This window comes from Trachypithecus francoisi, unplaced genomic scaffold, assembly GCF_009764315.1.
Source record: "Trachypithecus francoisi isolate TF-2019V2 unplaced genomic scaffold, Tfra_2.0 Lachesis_group3, whole genome shotgun sequence".
In the NCBI taxonomy this organism is placed as follows: Eukaryota; Metazoa; Chordata; class Mammalia; order Primates; family Cercopithecidae; genus Trachypithecus; species Trachypithecus francoisi.
In genome coordinates this window covers 16,612,104-16,625,053 of record NW_022681468.1, presented here as the reverse complement: position 1 = coordinate 16,625,053, position 12,950 = coordinate 16,612,104, and the positions used below count along the sequence as shown (strand labels likewise).

Below are 12,950 nucleotides of genomic sequence, written 5' to 3'. Positions count from 1 at the left end.
ACATACATCCTTTTTAAAAATAGTTGATATCACATAGTTTCAGGCCTTCCTTCCTACTTTTAAGCATCTCCCTATACCATTAATCTTAGAAAATATAATTTTTATTGACTTCAAACTGTTCCATTGTATGAATGTGCCATAATTTATTTAACCATTTCCCAATTGTTAGACATTTAGGTTGTATCCAATTTATCACTTAGCATAAGATCTTAACAATTATACAGGACCTAGGCTGCAATTTAACACAAAGTTTCCCCAAATGAAGGCACTTTTCCTATAAAATCCTTATCAAATAATCAACTAACAGCCAGGCGTGGTAGCTCACACCTGTAATCCCAGAACTTTGGGAAGCTGAGGTGGGTGGATCAATTAAGGCCAACATGGTAAAACCCCATCTCTACTAAAAATATAAAATTTAGCCGGGCTGTCTTGAACTCCTGACCTCAAGCGATCCGCCCACCTCAGCACTTTGGGAGGTCAAGATAGGCGGATCACGAGGTCAGGAGATTGAGACCATCCCAGCTAACATGGTGAAACCTCATCCCTACTAAAAATACAGGGATTACAGGAGTGAGCCACTGCACCGGTCTACAAAAAAATTTGTAGGGTTTCCCTCTGTTGCCCAGGCTGGAGTGCAGTGATGCAATATAGCTCACTGCAGCCTCAAACTCCTTCAGCAGTCCTGCCGCTTCAGCCTCCTGAATAGCTGGACTACAGGCATACGCCACCACACTCAGCTAATTTTTAAATTTTTTGTAGAGACACAGCCTTACTATGTTGTTGAGCCTTGTCTTGAACCCCCGGCCTGAAGCAATCCTCCTGTCTTGACCTCCCAAAGTGCTGGCACTACAAGTATGGGTCACTGCACTTGGCCAAAAATCTTTATATATGTAAAGTCCTTAGAAGAGTGTCTGCTATACAGTAAGGGTTAGATAAGTTTAAACTATTATTTTATCAAAGTTGGCTCCTAAACATAAGCCAACTATTTTATCTGGTATATAGCCAAAGAAATAACAATCTATTCCAAAAATGGAGAAAAAACTGACTGAGCTGAACTTCACTATCAGACAGTATATTAGTCTTAAGGAATTTTCCAAATATAGTTTGACTCTAATTTTCAAGTTATACACTAACTTTAGAACCTAACCCCTGCTCACCACAATCCTCCCGTACAGTGTCACAGTGGGATGCTCACAGGCGTAGACAACGTGCTACTCTATACGGAGTCAAATCTGACCTCCTGGAACTTCCACTCATTAGTACTGGTTCTAACTTGACAAGCCACACAAAACATTGTCAATCCAGCCTCCAAAGGACAGTCCAACCAAGCTTAAAAGACAATGATCGGGGGTGGGATGGGGGGAAAAAAGAAAAAAAGAAAAAAACAATGATCATATCCCCGCCTAGGCCAAATGCCCATCTAGTCCTCACATGACAGTGCTAGTCAAATTTTAAGTGTTCACCTTCATTTCAATGCTCTCAGTGTGTCAGTGTTCCCCCTAAAATGTGAAAATTCAGTACCCGACACAAAATTGTTAACTGCAGAACCAGTTCAAACTACTTCAACTTTGTCAATAACAGAATGATGAGTTGTTTTTCAGTTGCAGTGGACCCACAGCTTGCCAGTCACAAGCTCATGCAGGTGAATCAAGTGTGCCCAATTGGTGACCCCAAAGCCAGGGAACAAAAATGTTAATTAACCACATAGGGAACCAAGGTACCTGAACCAAGGAGCACGGACCAAATTAAGAAGTGAGGGGAGTTGCTGCCACATGAACTTAAGAGCCAAGAACCCACAGGCCGGGCACAGTGGCTCATGCCTGTAATCTCAGCACTTAGTGAGGCCGAGGTCAGGAGATTGAGACCATCCTAGCTAACATGGTGAAAGCCCATCTCTACTAAAAATACACAAATACAAAAAAATTAGCCAGGCATTTACCTTCCCAGAGTCCACGCATGTGAGTTGGGTCAGGTGCACTGGCCCAATGGAAAAGAGAAAGAAAGAATAAAAGCTAGAGAGAGTGAAGCAAATGGAAGATACAAAGTGGGATGGAAGAATTAAATCCAAAGCTCCAGGCAATCAAAATGAATGCAGGTTGAATAAACTCGGGCAAATTTTAGTGGCATACGGGAAAAAAAAAAAAAAATTAGTCGGGCATGGTAGCACACACCTGTAGTCCCAGTTACTTAGGAGACTGAGGCAGAGAGGAGGCGGAGGTTGCAGTGAGTCAAGATTGCGTCACTGCACTCCAGCCTGCAAGACAGAGCGAGACTCCGTCTCAATAGAAAAAAAAAAAGAGACAAGAACCCTACACTGTCTGTCTCCATAACGCAATCAAATCACGCCTCGATGCAGTTTCCTATCTCCCTCACAGTTACTCTCTTCCTCTAAAACACAGACCCCATTTGGGGGAGACAAATTCAAGTGATGCCTCCTATTGACCTTGCAATAAAGCTGCTGCTTCTCTCAAAAGCTGGTGCCATAGTATTGACTTCTATGCACTTGAGGCATTAAGCCCATTGCTCAGTGACAGTATTCCCACTGTCTTCTGACCAGCTCAGATGGCCATGGTATCAATATCTTCTCAGAGCTGGACACTAACAGTTACTAATCCAGCTACTAATCCAGGCAAGATGTGTCTTGTGTAAACTTTACCAAATGGCTAGGAAATCACAATGCCCTAAGCCCTTTAGCAGTGGTATCCTTGAGGTTTAGATTAATAAGGCTGTTTCCAATTACTTCCTTCCTAAGTCTGTGCCATTCATTAGCAGAAGCTCAAGAAGCCACTCTTTGTTAATACGTTCTCCTCTTTTCATCTATTAATAAATACTAACTCTTTATATTTGCATACCAATTTCCAATTCCATATCAAATATTCTGATATTTGAGCACAAGCCATGGCAGAAGTTGCAATTTCCAATTTACAAAGGAAGCAACAGAGGCTCAGACAGGTCGGATGACTTGCCTGGAACTATATTGCTAGTAAATGGCAAAGTCAGAATGAGAACCAGAGTCCTCTGTTTCCAAATCTAGAAAACGTCCTACCAACACACCCTGTCTCATCTTTCTGCATGGGCAGTGAAAGAACATTTGAAATGTGAAGTCAGAGACATGAGGGTTCAAATCCCAACCCTGTGGCTGCCTGGCTGCATGATCTTGTGCAGTTACTTAACCTCTCCGCAATTTCTTTTCCTCATTTGTAAAATGAAAAGGGTTCTCCTCTTCCTCCTCACAAGCAGCTGTGAGGATCAGACAGGCTGACTTAAGTGAAACAACACACACAGCACCATGGCCACTACCTCATGTCCAATCTTGTTTGTTGACTGCCCATCTTATTATTTTTTTTTTTTTTTTGAGATGGAGTCTCACTCTGTCACCCAGGCTGGAGTGCAGTAGCACAATTTCGGCTCACTGCAACCTCCATCTCCCAGGTTCAAGCGATTGTCCTGCCTCAGCCCTCCCAGTAGCTGGGATTACAGGCATGCAACAACATGCCCAGCTAATTTTTGTATTTTTAGTAAAGATGGGGTTTCACCATGTTGGCCAGGCTGGTCTCGAACTCCTGACCTCAAGTGATCCACCCACCTCAGCCTCCCAAAGTGCTAGGATAACAGGCATGAGCTACCATGCCTGGCCCAACTGCCCATCTTTTCTTGGGAATCTACCACATCTGGGTGTGCCTTTGGTGGCACAGAAAACCAAGTAATACCTCAAGGAGCATTAAGATAACTCAAAAATACATGAATACATTAAAAATATAACAGTCGGTTATGCTCAACCATAAAGTTTCCACTGACAGTAGGTAGATTAAATATGTACTGAATAAAACAACTCATCAGGAAGGAAATTTTAGTTGGAATTGCTTACATGGTGAGGTATAATGTCAGGATAAGTGACAACAGGATTAAAATTTGGAGACACAGCAAAATAATGGAAATGGAAATTTATTTCACAAAGTCATTAGTCTATAAAGAATAATAATCTTCAAGATCTCCTCTTGTCTTTGTATTCTAAAACTGATGATTCTCTGTCTTCAATTCTCACTATCTGTAAACTATTTGGGAACAGATTGTGTGTTACTGTTCTTTATGTTCCTCACGGTTTCTTACAAAGTACTAAATGTCTAAAGCAGGGGTATGAGATACGGTTTGGCTGTGTCCCCACCCCAATCTCATCTTGAACTGTAGCTCCCATAATCCCCACATCGTGGGAGGGGCCTGGTGCGAGGTAATTGAATCATGGGGCAGGTCTTTCCCGTGCCATTCTCGTGATAGTGAGTGTCACGAGAGCTGATGGTTTTATAAAGGGCAATTCCCCTGGTTTTATAAAGAGCAGCTACCATGTAAGACTTGCCTTTGCTCCTTTTTCACCTTCTGCCATGATTGTGAAGTCTCCCCAGCCATGTAGAACTGTGAGTCCATTAAAACTCTTTTTCTTTATAATTTACCCAGTCTCGGGTATTTCTTCACAATAGTACGAAAATGGACTAATACCGTATCCAATCTTTTGGTTTACCTGGGCCCCATTGGATGAATAATTGTCTTGGGCCACACATAAAATATACTAACACTAATAAGAGCTGATGAGTTAAAAAAAAAAAAAAAAATCACAAAAAAAGGTCATAATGTTTTAAGAAAGTTTACAAATTTGGGTTGGACAAGTTTGGTCTAAAGGGTTTAGTAAGTACTCAATATTTTCGATTGCCAGATTAGAGGGGAAAAGTTCAAACTCTATTACTAAAGCAAGTATCACCTATTTTTTATGATTTTTTTAATGATTTTTATGATTATCTGATGGTGTATGCTAGAAACATTTTGAGAAAGTCCTTACCACTAAATGTCATTTTTTAAATGACAGAAGTTGGGGGTGGATAAATAAAAGCTTTGTCACTTTAAAAAATGGCATATAGGTTAGACCAAATGGTTACCAGATATTCTGTCACAATTTATTATTACAAGGTACTTTTGGATTCACTTATTCAACAAATACTTATAGAACGCCTACTGTGCCAGGCACTATGGCAAGCACCAAGGATAAATAAGATTAATCTGACTTGAATTCAAGCATTAAGCTTTCATTTTAGAATATGAGATAAGACATGTGCCTGAACAATGCAATAAATAAAACCCAACAGAACTGATGAAAGACAGAAACAGGCAGACAGACAGTGCCAAGAGAGTTCCGAGGAGAAAAAAGTTACTTTCCTACAGCGAAAATTGGGGCAAAACAAGGTGGCTACCTTGCTATATCCCCTCGGTAGAGAGACTTGTACTCCCAGTTCGCAGGATCTGGTTTCTTATCTGTTCTGAAGGTTTCTCCCGTCACAGCCTGAATGTCCTCAAGCCAAACAAAGCGATGTCCAGTATCAGCTGCAGCATTATTTCCTTGACTGTGAGACAAAGGAAGAAGGGAGAAGCACTTTAAAAATCTTCCAGAGACACAGTTGGCATTTTCAGCAATATGAGAGTTAAGCACTTCAAACTCCACATAGCATCCAACATGCCCAAGTACATAAAATGTACATGTGCCACAGAGATGGAAGAGGACTCTCATTCTGGGCAAAGAATTTTAAAAAATAAAGCAAAACCTGTCACCATTAAATGACACTCTACCAACAAAAGAAGTCTTCCTATCTCAAAAATTAACCTGAAGAATACAGGTATACAGGAGTTCTTTTAAAATGTTTCATTTAGATTACTGTAACCTTGAATTTCAAATATATTTATAAACAAAGTCTTTTCCTTTTTTTTTTTTTTTTTTGAGGCGGAGTCTCGCTCTGTTGCCCGGACTGGAGTGCAGTGGCCGGATCTCAGCTCACTGCAAGCTCCGCCTCCCGGGTTTACGCCATTCTCCTGCCTCAGCCTCCCGAGTAGCTAGGACTACAGGCGCCCGCCATCTCGCCCGGCTAGTTTTTGTATTTTTAGTAGAGACGGGGTTTCACCGTGTTAGCCAGGATGGTCTCGATCTCCTGACCTCGCGATCCGCCCGTCTCGGCCTCCCAAAGTGCTGGGATTACAGACTTGAGCCACCGCGCCCGGCCTAACAAAGTCTTTTCTTAAAAAGTATTCCTGCTCTGAGGCACCTTAGAGGGCTAGGCAGAGGGAACTCCCACACCTCCCAAGGTGACAAGCACCGACTTGCAGTGCCCTAACTTCACCTAACTTACTTGAAAGTGCCTAGATAGTTTATTCCAACTCAAAACCTCTCAAAAAAGCCATTGCTCTGAACTGTTCAGCCTCCAACATTACTTAGGCTTGGTCTCAGTCTCATTTTTATGGTCTGGACTCTGTTTGCCGTTTTGCTTATACGTCTGGACCTTGTACATAAAGGGCAGAATCACGAGGCTCCCTTGAAGACAAGACCCTAATCTATCTCTCTGAACCAATGTGTAGGGTGGCAGACTTTCAGCTCAGATACAAAAGGAACCACTCCCAGGGCGTTAAGTGAGAGGGAGGGAAGGTTTTTCTGGCATCTAACATCTTCTTCCTCTAAAGAAAATCAGTTCATAATGCTGCTGACACAAGAAGGTGCCAAAGTAGTCAAAACAGCCATTAACTGTTGCTCCATCTCTGCTTTTCAGCTCTGCCCAGGTAGAAATAAAGATTCTGGAGGCTTCTTAGTTATTCTTGGCAGGGAATACAAGGGAATGGCATTTCAGGAACACTAGCTACTCAATAAATAGTTGTTGAATGATGAGCCTCAGGTTAATGTACGGAGATTTCAATACATTTCCCTTCAGAACAACTGCAGAGGGCTCTCTGTCTACAAAAGCCGTAAGACGCAATGAAAAGGTGGAGAGCCTACTGCAAACTGATTGATGCACTCAAGAAAGAGATGGAAAGCCAACTGGGAGAAAAAAAGGAGAGGCCAGCTGCAGACCACCCCTGAGGAGTCAACAGGTCCTTTCCTCTCCCCTTGGTGGTACTGAGCTAAGGAAGCAGGATGTGGTAGTCCGGGCTGTGTGCAAGGAAGGGCTGCCTCCACCTAAAGGTGAGGGAAAGCTCATCCCAGAAACTCAAGGTCAGTTAGTAGCTGTGGCCTCTGGGGAAGTCATTTGTCATCACCCTGAAACAGAGTCTCATAGGATCTGCTACCCTCATGAACCCACTTTCCTGACATCACAGAAAGACTCTCACAACTCACTAATATTGTAGTCCTTGTCTATGTGGAAATAAATAATTCTTTCAGGTCACCTTCTCAGGAAGAGAATACATAAGTTAATAACAAGACAGTAAAACAGAAGGACAAGAACAATCTTAATAAGGATAGTCTATAAAATATCAATAAACTTAAACATGCTATCTGGATCATAAAACTATCAAGAGGCTATAAAGATTCCCTGACATGATTAAGCATAGGCTGAAATTAACTATCCTTCAAGTTCTAAAGACAGTTCCTGTGTGGTTTCGGGAAATCCTTTAAAACTCATTGTCCCCAGCTATAAAAAAGGACAAGTAGCTAAAAGGTGAGTTTTGGGAAGACATAACAATTAAAGTAGCTTGCTTTAAAGACACAGTAAAAAGTAAGGATACCAACAATATATTCATTCATTCATGTAACAAAAACGAATTCAGTGCTTACTCTCTATCGGGCCCTGTGCACCAAGTGCTGTGGGAATATAGTGGTAAGCAAGACAGGCCTGATTCCTACCCTCAAAAATTCAGTCAAATTCAGAACCTTTTTGCTCAACTGCTTTATTTTTTCCACTAAAGAGTAAGCTTGGGGGCTGGGCGCGGTGGCTCATGGCTGTAATCCCAGCACTTTGGGAGGCAGAGGCAGGCGGATTACCTGAGGTCAGGAGTTCGGGACCAGCCTGGTCAACATGGAGAAACTCCATCTCCACTAAAAATACAAAAACTAGCCAGGCATGGTGGCACACGCCTGTAATCCTAGCTACTTGGGAGGCTGAGGCAGGAGACTTGCTTGAGCCTGGGAGGTGGAGATTGCAGTCAGTCGAGATCATGCCACTGCACTCCAGCCTGGCCGACAGAGCAGGACTCTGTCTCAAAAAAAAAAAAAAAAAAAAAAAAAAAAACAAGCTTGGGTTACAGGTAGAGCTCTCCAACACTGATCTGTTATCAGAGGGATCCCATAAGCCTGCAGTGACTGCCTCTTGGAATGCAAACATTAAGGGCCAGTTTCCAGACTTGCTCCAACACAGAGCCCTCGCTGACATCAATGGGACTTCTAAGCACACAATGGAAGTAACTAACTCCTGAAGGCCGGGCGCAGTGGCTCATGCCTGTAATCCCAGCACTTTCGGAAGCTGAGGCAGCTGGACTGCTTGAGGCCAGGAATTCGAGACCAGCCTGGCCAACACGGCAAAACCCCATCTCTACGAAAAATACAAAAATTAGCTGGGTGGGGTGGTGCGTGCCCGTAGTCCCAGCTACTTGGGAGGGTGATGCAAGAGAATCGCTTGAACCCGGGAGGCAGAGGTTGCGGTGAGGCAAGATCACACCACTGTACTCCAGCCTGGGTGACAGAATGAGACTCTGTCTAAAAAAGGAAAAAAAAAATCCTGAAGAGTTGCAAAAATCTCAACAGCACTATTTCTTTTTTAGAGATGTTCTAGACAGGTACCTAGGTTTTCTCTCTTCTAGACCATATGAGCAAAAAAAGGAGAAAGTTAAATGAGCAATAATTCGGTAATTTCACCATACATCACCTGTCCTAACTACAGGCAAATACCCCTCTACTTAGGAAGACATTCAACTAGGCACAGAGAAAAAGGTGTATTGAGCACCTATGCTGTGTCCATCCTGTAGAATGAATTGAACAACATGCTCAAGGTAGAAAGCAGAGTAGGCCTCAGTGGCTCATGCCTGTAATCCCAGCACTTTGGGAGGCCGAGGTGGGTGGATCACCTGAGGTGAGGAGTTCAAGACCAGCCTGGCCAACATGGTGCAATCCTGTCTCTACTAAAAATACAAAAAATTAGCCAGGCGTGGTGGCAGATGCCTGTAATCCCAGCCACTCGGGAGGCTGAGGCAAGAGAATCACTTGAACCCGGGAGGTAGAGGTTGCAGTGAGCCAAGATCACGTCACTGCACTCCAGCCTGGGAAACAGAAGTGAAACCCTGTCCCCCCGCCAACAAAAAAAAAAAAAAAAAAAGAAATCAGAGTAACATATGGGAGAAATAAAGCCCCCAAGTAATGGAAATACTATAGTCATGAGCTGTTTTCCACCACCTTCGACATAGTGGTCTTAAACAAATATGAAAGAGAAAAGGGGCCGGGCATGGTGGCTCAAGCCTGTAATCCCAGCACTTTGGGAGGCCGAGACGGGCGGATCACGAGGTCAGGAGATCGAGACCATCCTGGCTAACACAGTGAAACCCCGTCTCTACTAAAAAATACAAAAAAAACTAGCCGGGCGAGGTGGCCGGCGCCTGTAGTCCCAGCTACTGGGGAGGCTGAGGCAGGAGAATGGCGTAAACCCGGGAGGCGGAGCTTGCAGTGAGCCAAGATCCGGTCACTGCACTCCAGCCTGGGCGACAGAGCGAGACTCCGTCTCAAAGAAAAAAAAAAAAAAGAGAAAAGGAAAAGGACAAATGTAACAATTATTTAAGTGCTATGTTAATCTTAAAAGGGTGTGTGATCATGTATACACACAGGAGTTGACAGCAGTGACTGAATGAAAGATAGATGAAGGCAGAGAAAGATGCTTCCCTTACCGTGAGCGTGGAGACCCACAGCTCTCAGAGGGGGATCCCTCATCTCTGAGGTGCACTGACTCACAGACCCGCCGCGGCACATCTGCCATCTTCTGAAAATCCCAAGGACTTGTTGTCTGAACCAGACTCACACAATCATCACTATGTCTAAATAACATTTCTCAAATAAAATTATGTCCTTAATTTTTTTCCTTCTCTGTTTTAAGCTGATATAATGGTAGAGCTCTCTTCTGATTGAGTGACTACATGGTTATTCGAGTATCTAATTTGTGACAACAATTAAGGGAGAAAAACTCAGGACTTAAAATACCATAGGTGCTTGAGAACAGCAACCTACTTTGGTTTCTCAGATTCCCTTTTACTGCCTACGATGCCTCTGGAAGGTTTGTCCTTTTCAGAATCGGTGTCTGTCTCGGACCTGCTGCTACTCGACTGCCCATGCTTCCTCTTTGTTTTCTTATGATGCTGATGCTTCCTTTTCTTCTTTTTCTCTTTCTTCTTTTTTCTGCTTATTTGTTTGAGCTTTTGGTTAGTGTCACTTTCATCTGAAGGCTCTGATTTCAGAAGACTCCTGTTTGGGAAAACCAACATTAGAATTACTTTCTAAAAAGATATAGGAAAAATAATACTATGTAAATAAGTCAACGAATAGTTGCGAGGGAACTCTAAACACGTTCACACAGATTTACTATTTGCCCATATATTATACAGTAGCTTCCTGGATTACACCTCACCAGCAAGACTCAGGAATTGGACCTAAAATAAAAACAGGTGAAGAAATTCTAATTTTAATAGTTTCTAAACCTATACTTCCATACTTATACATCTTTAAATGAAAGTAACCTACCACTTATCAAATATAGTATTTTTTAAGACATTATTAAAGGTTGGCTGGGTGTGGAGACTCACTCCTATAATCCTAGCACTTTGGGATGCCAAGGCAAGAGAACTGCTGAAGGTGCTTGGGAGTTTGAGACAAGCCTGGGCAACGTAGCAAGACCTCATCTTTATTTAAAAAAAAAAAAACAAATTTCAAAAAAAAAAATCATTATAAAAGGTTTATTTTCAGTGCCACATATTACGTCAGCATGTCGTTAATAGAAAAAAACAAAACAAAACATTTAATTGTGGTCCATGTTTTCAGAGATGACAATGAGCTCTTCTTCCTCATTACTGAAATATCTACCAGCTTCCTCTCACGCATCAACTAGTCTCAATTTCCAGAGGCTTCTTACACATTTAGAGTATGGGGTTTCAAAGCCTATTAACCCTATTAATGAAATCATCTAGTGTATATTTGTGAGAGAACTTATTTCTCAGTTCAATGATCTAAAACAAAATTCTTTCACAGTTGAGGAGAGATGTGTGCCATCTTGCTTTCCCTGATGTTTTCATGTCATTTTTAGTCTTATATTATACAAGCTCCCTGTATTTTTACAAAAGGGTTGAAAATGCAACTAAAAAAAAATCTGAATTATGATATTCTAAAGGTTACTAATGAGGCTAGTAAAGTTACTTGAGAATCACAATGATGCCATTTCCCTCTTGGCCTAATTACAGGCACTAACTGTGTCACGTACTTGCCACTGCAAAGCAAAGAAAAAAAAAATTAACACAAGAGGTAAGGGAAAATAGTCAAAGATCACCTCATTACTTTAAGTAAGAGCTTTGCATAGCTCTTTTATTAGAGTTTTCTAAGGAGCATCATTTCAGCTAAGCTATAGATAGTAAACTGACAAAAACGAAAACACATCTGTCAAACAAAAACTACCTTGTCAGCGGTGACCCTTCAGAAACATGGGCTGGGACTGCTTCAGTCTGTTGGCTCAGGGACGTTAGGGATCCAACACAGAAGCTTGGGTTGCTCAGCCAGTCTAACTCTGCACAGGCAAAAGGAGAAAAGATCAATGAAATTAGTTCAATATGATTCTAAAGCAGGAGATCTATCCATCTTATCAGCTGACATCCTAATTCACAGCCAATGTCAGCCAATTTTGAATAGTCAGTCCAAAGTCCATAGAAGTTGAACAGAATCCATGAAATTTTTATTTCACAGGGCATGGCTTTAAAACACTCGAAAATATTCAAGACCAAAATCCTTCCATGATATCAAGCTGCAGCTTAAGCAAAAGCCATGTAATAAGTATGGGCTAAAAGGCAACAAGGCATTATGCATTCCATCCGTCCACAGTCTAATGAGTATGAATACTTCCAGAGCATTAGGTTTTTATGACCTCAAATTTGATTCAGACAATTCCTAACAGTTAAAAAATCAAATTGACTGGGCGTGGTGGCTCACACCTGTAATCCCAGCACTTTGGGAAGCTGAGAGGGCAGATCACCTGAGGTTGGCAGTTCAACACCAGCCTGGCCAACATGGTGAAAAACCATCTCTAGTAAAAATACAAAAATTTGGCCGGGCGTGGTGGCTCAAGCCTGTAATCCCAGAACTTTGGGAGGCCGAGACGGGTGGATCACGAGGTCAGGAGATCGAGACCATCCTGGCTAACACGGTGAAACCCCGTCTCTACTAAAAAATACAAAAAACTAGCCGGACGAGGTGGCAGGCGCCTGTAGTCCCAGCTACTTGGGAGGCTGAGGCAGGAGAATGGCGTAAACCCGGGAGGCGGAGCTTGCAGTGAGCTGAGATCCGGCCACTGTACTCCAGCCTGGGTGACAGAGCGAGACTCCGTCTCAAAAAAAAAAAAAAAAAAAAAATACAAAAATTAGCCGGGTGTGGTAGCTCACGCCTGTAAACCCAGCGACTGGGGGGGCTCAGGCAGGAGATTGCTTGAACCCAGGAGGCAGAGGTTGCAGTGAGCCAGTATTGCGCTACTGCACTCCAGCATGGATGACGGAGTCAGACTCTACCTCAAACAAAACAAAACAAAACAAAATCATGCATAAAAGCCCACCATGCTTAATATTATTACAGAAGATTAAGCTATTTTTTAAAATATTCCATGTTCTACCTTAGTACACTAACTTAACAAACCTTTCCTTATAATAGTATTCTTCTTTGGAAATAAAAACCCGAGATGTCAACTTTTAATGTAAAATTATATAAATGTTAATACTGTGGTGATTATCTCTAGGTGATTATATTAAATGTCTAAAGATTTTCTTCTTTCTGCTTATCCATAATTTCTTACTTTTCTACAGTGAACTATTTCTAAATTACTTACTTTCTAACTTTTAGGAGTCTTAGCTGTGACGGGAAGAAAAAAACATGGGATGGCAGCAGCAAGGGAGCCCACAGTGGGGTTTGTATT

At 42.2% G+C, this 12,950-nt stretch overlaps 1 protein-coding gene across 4 annotated transcripts in view; it reads right to left on the bottom strand.

The window, feature by feature from the left end:
* NRDE2 (NRDE-2, necessary for RNA interference, domain containing) overlaps positions 1-12,950 on the bottom strand; it is a 55,874-nt gene that overhangs the window by 29,457 nt on the left and 13,467 nt on the right. For 2 of the 4 annotated variants that reach the window (XM_033191621.1, XM_033191625.1), the window contains exons 2-4: positions 11,450-11,558; positions 10,016-10,249; positions 5,241-5,390 (exon numbers count right to left, since the gene is read on the bottom strand). In XM_033191621.1, the coding sequence (XP_033047512.1) occupies positions 5,241-5,390; positions 10,016-10,249; positions 11,450-11,558 (493 nt within the window). Of the gene's footprint in view, positions 1-5,240; positions 5,391-9,678; positions 9,987-10,015; positions 10,250-11,449; positions 11,559-12,950 lie in introns of those variants that run through there. The other 2 variants (XM_033191622.1, XM_033191623.1) reach the window with 2 other exon arrangements.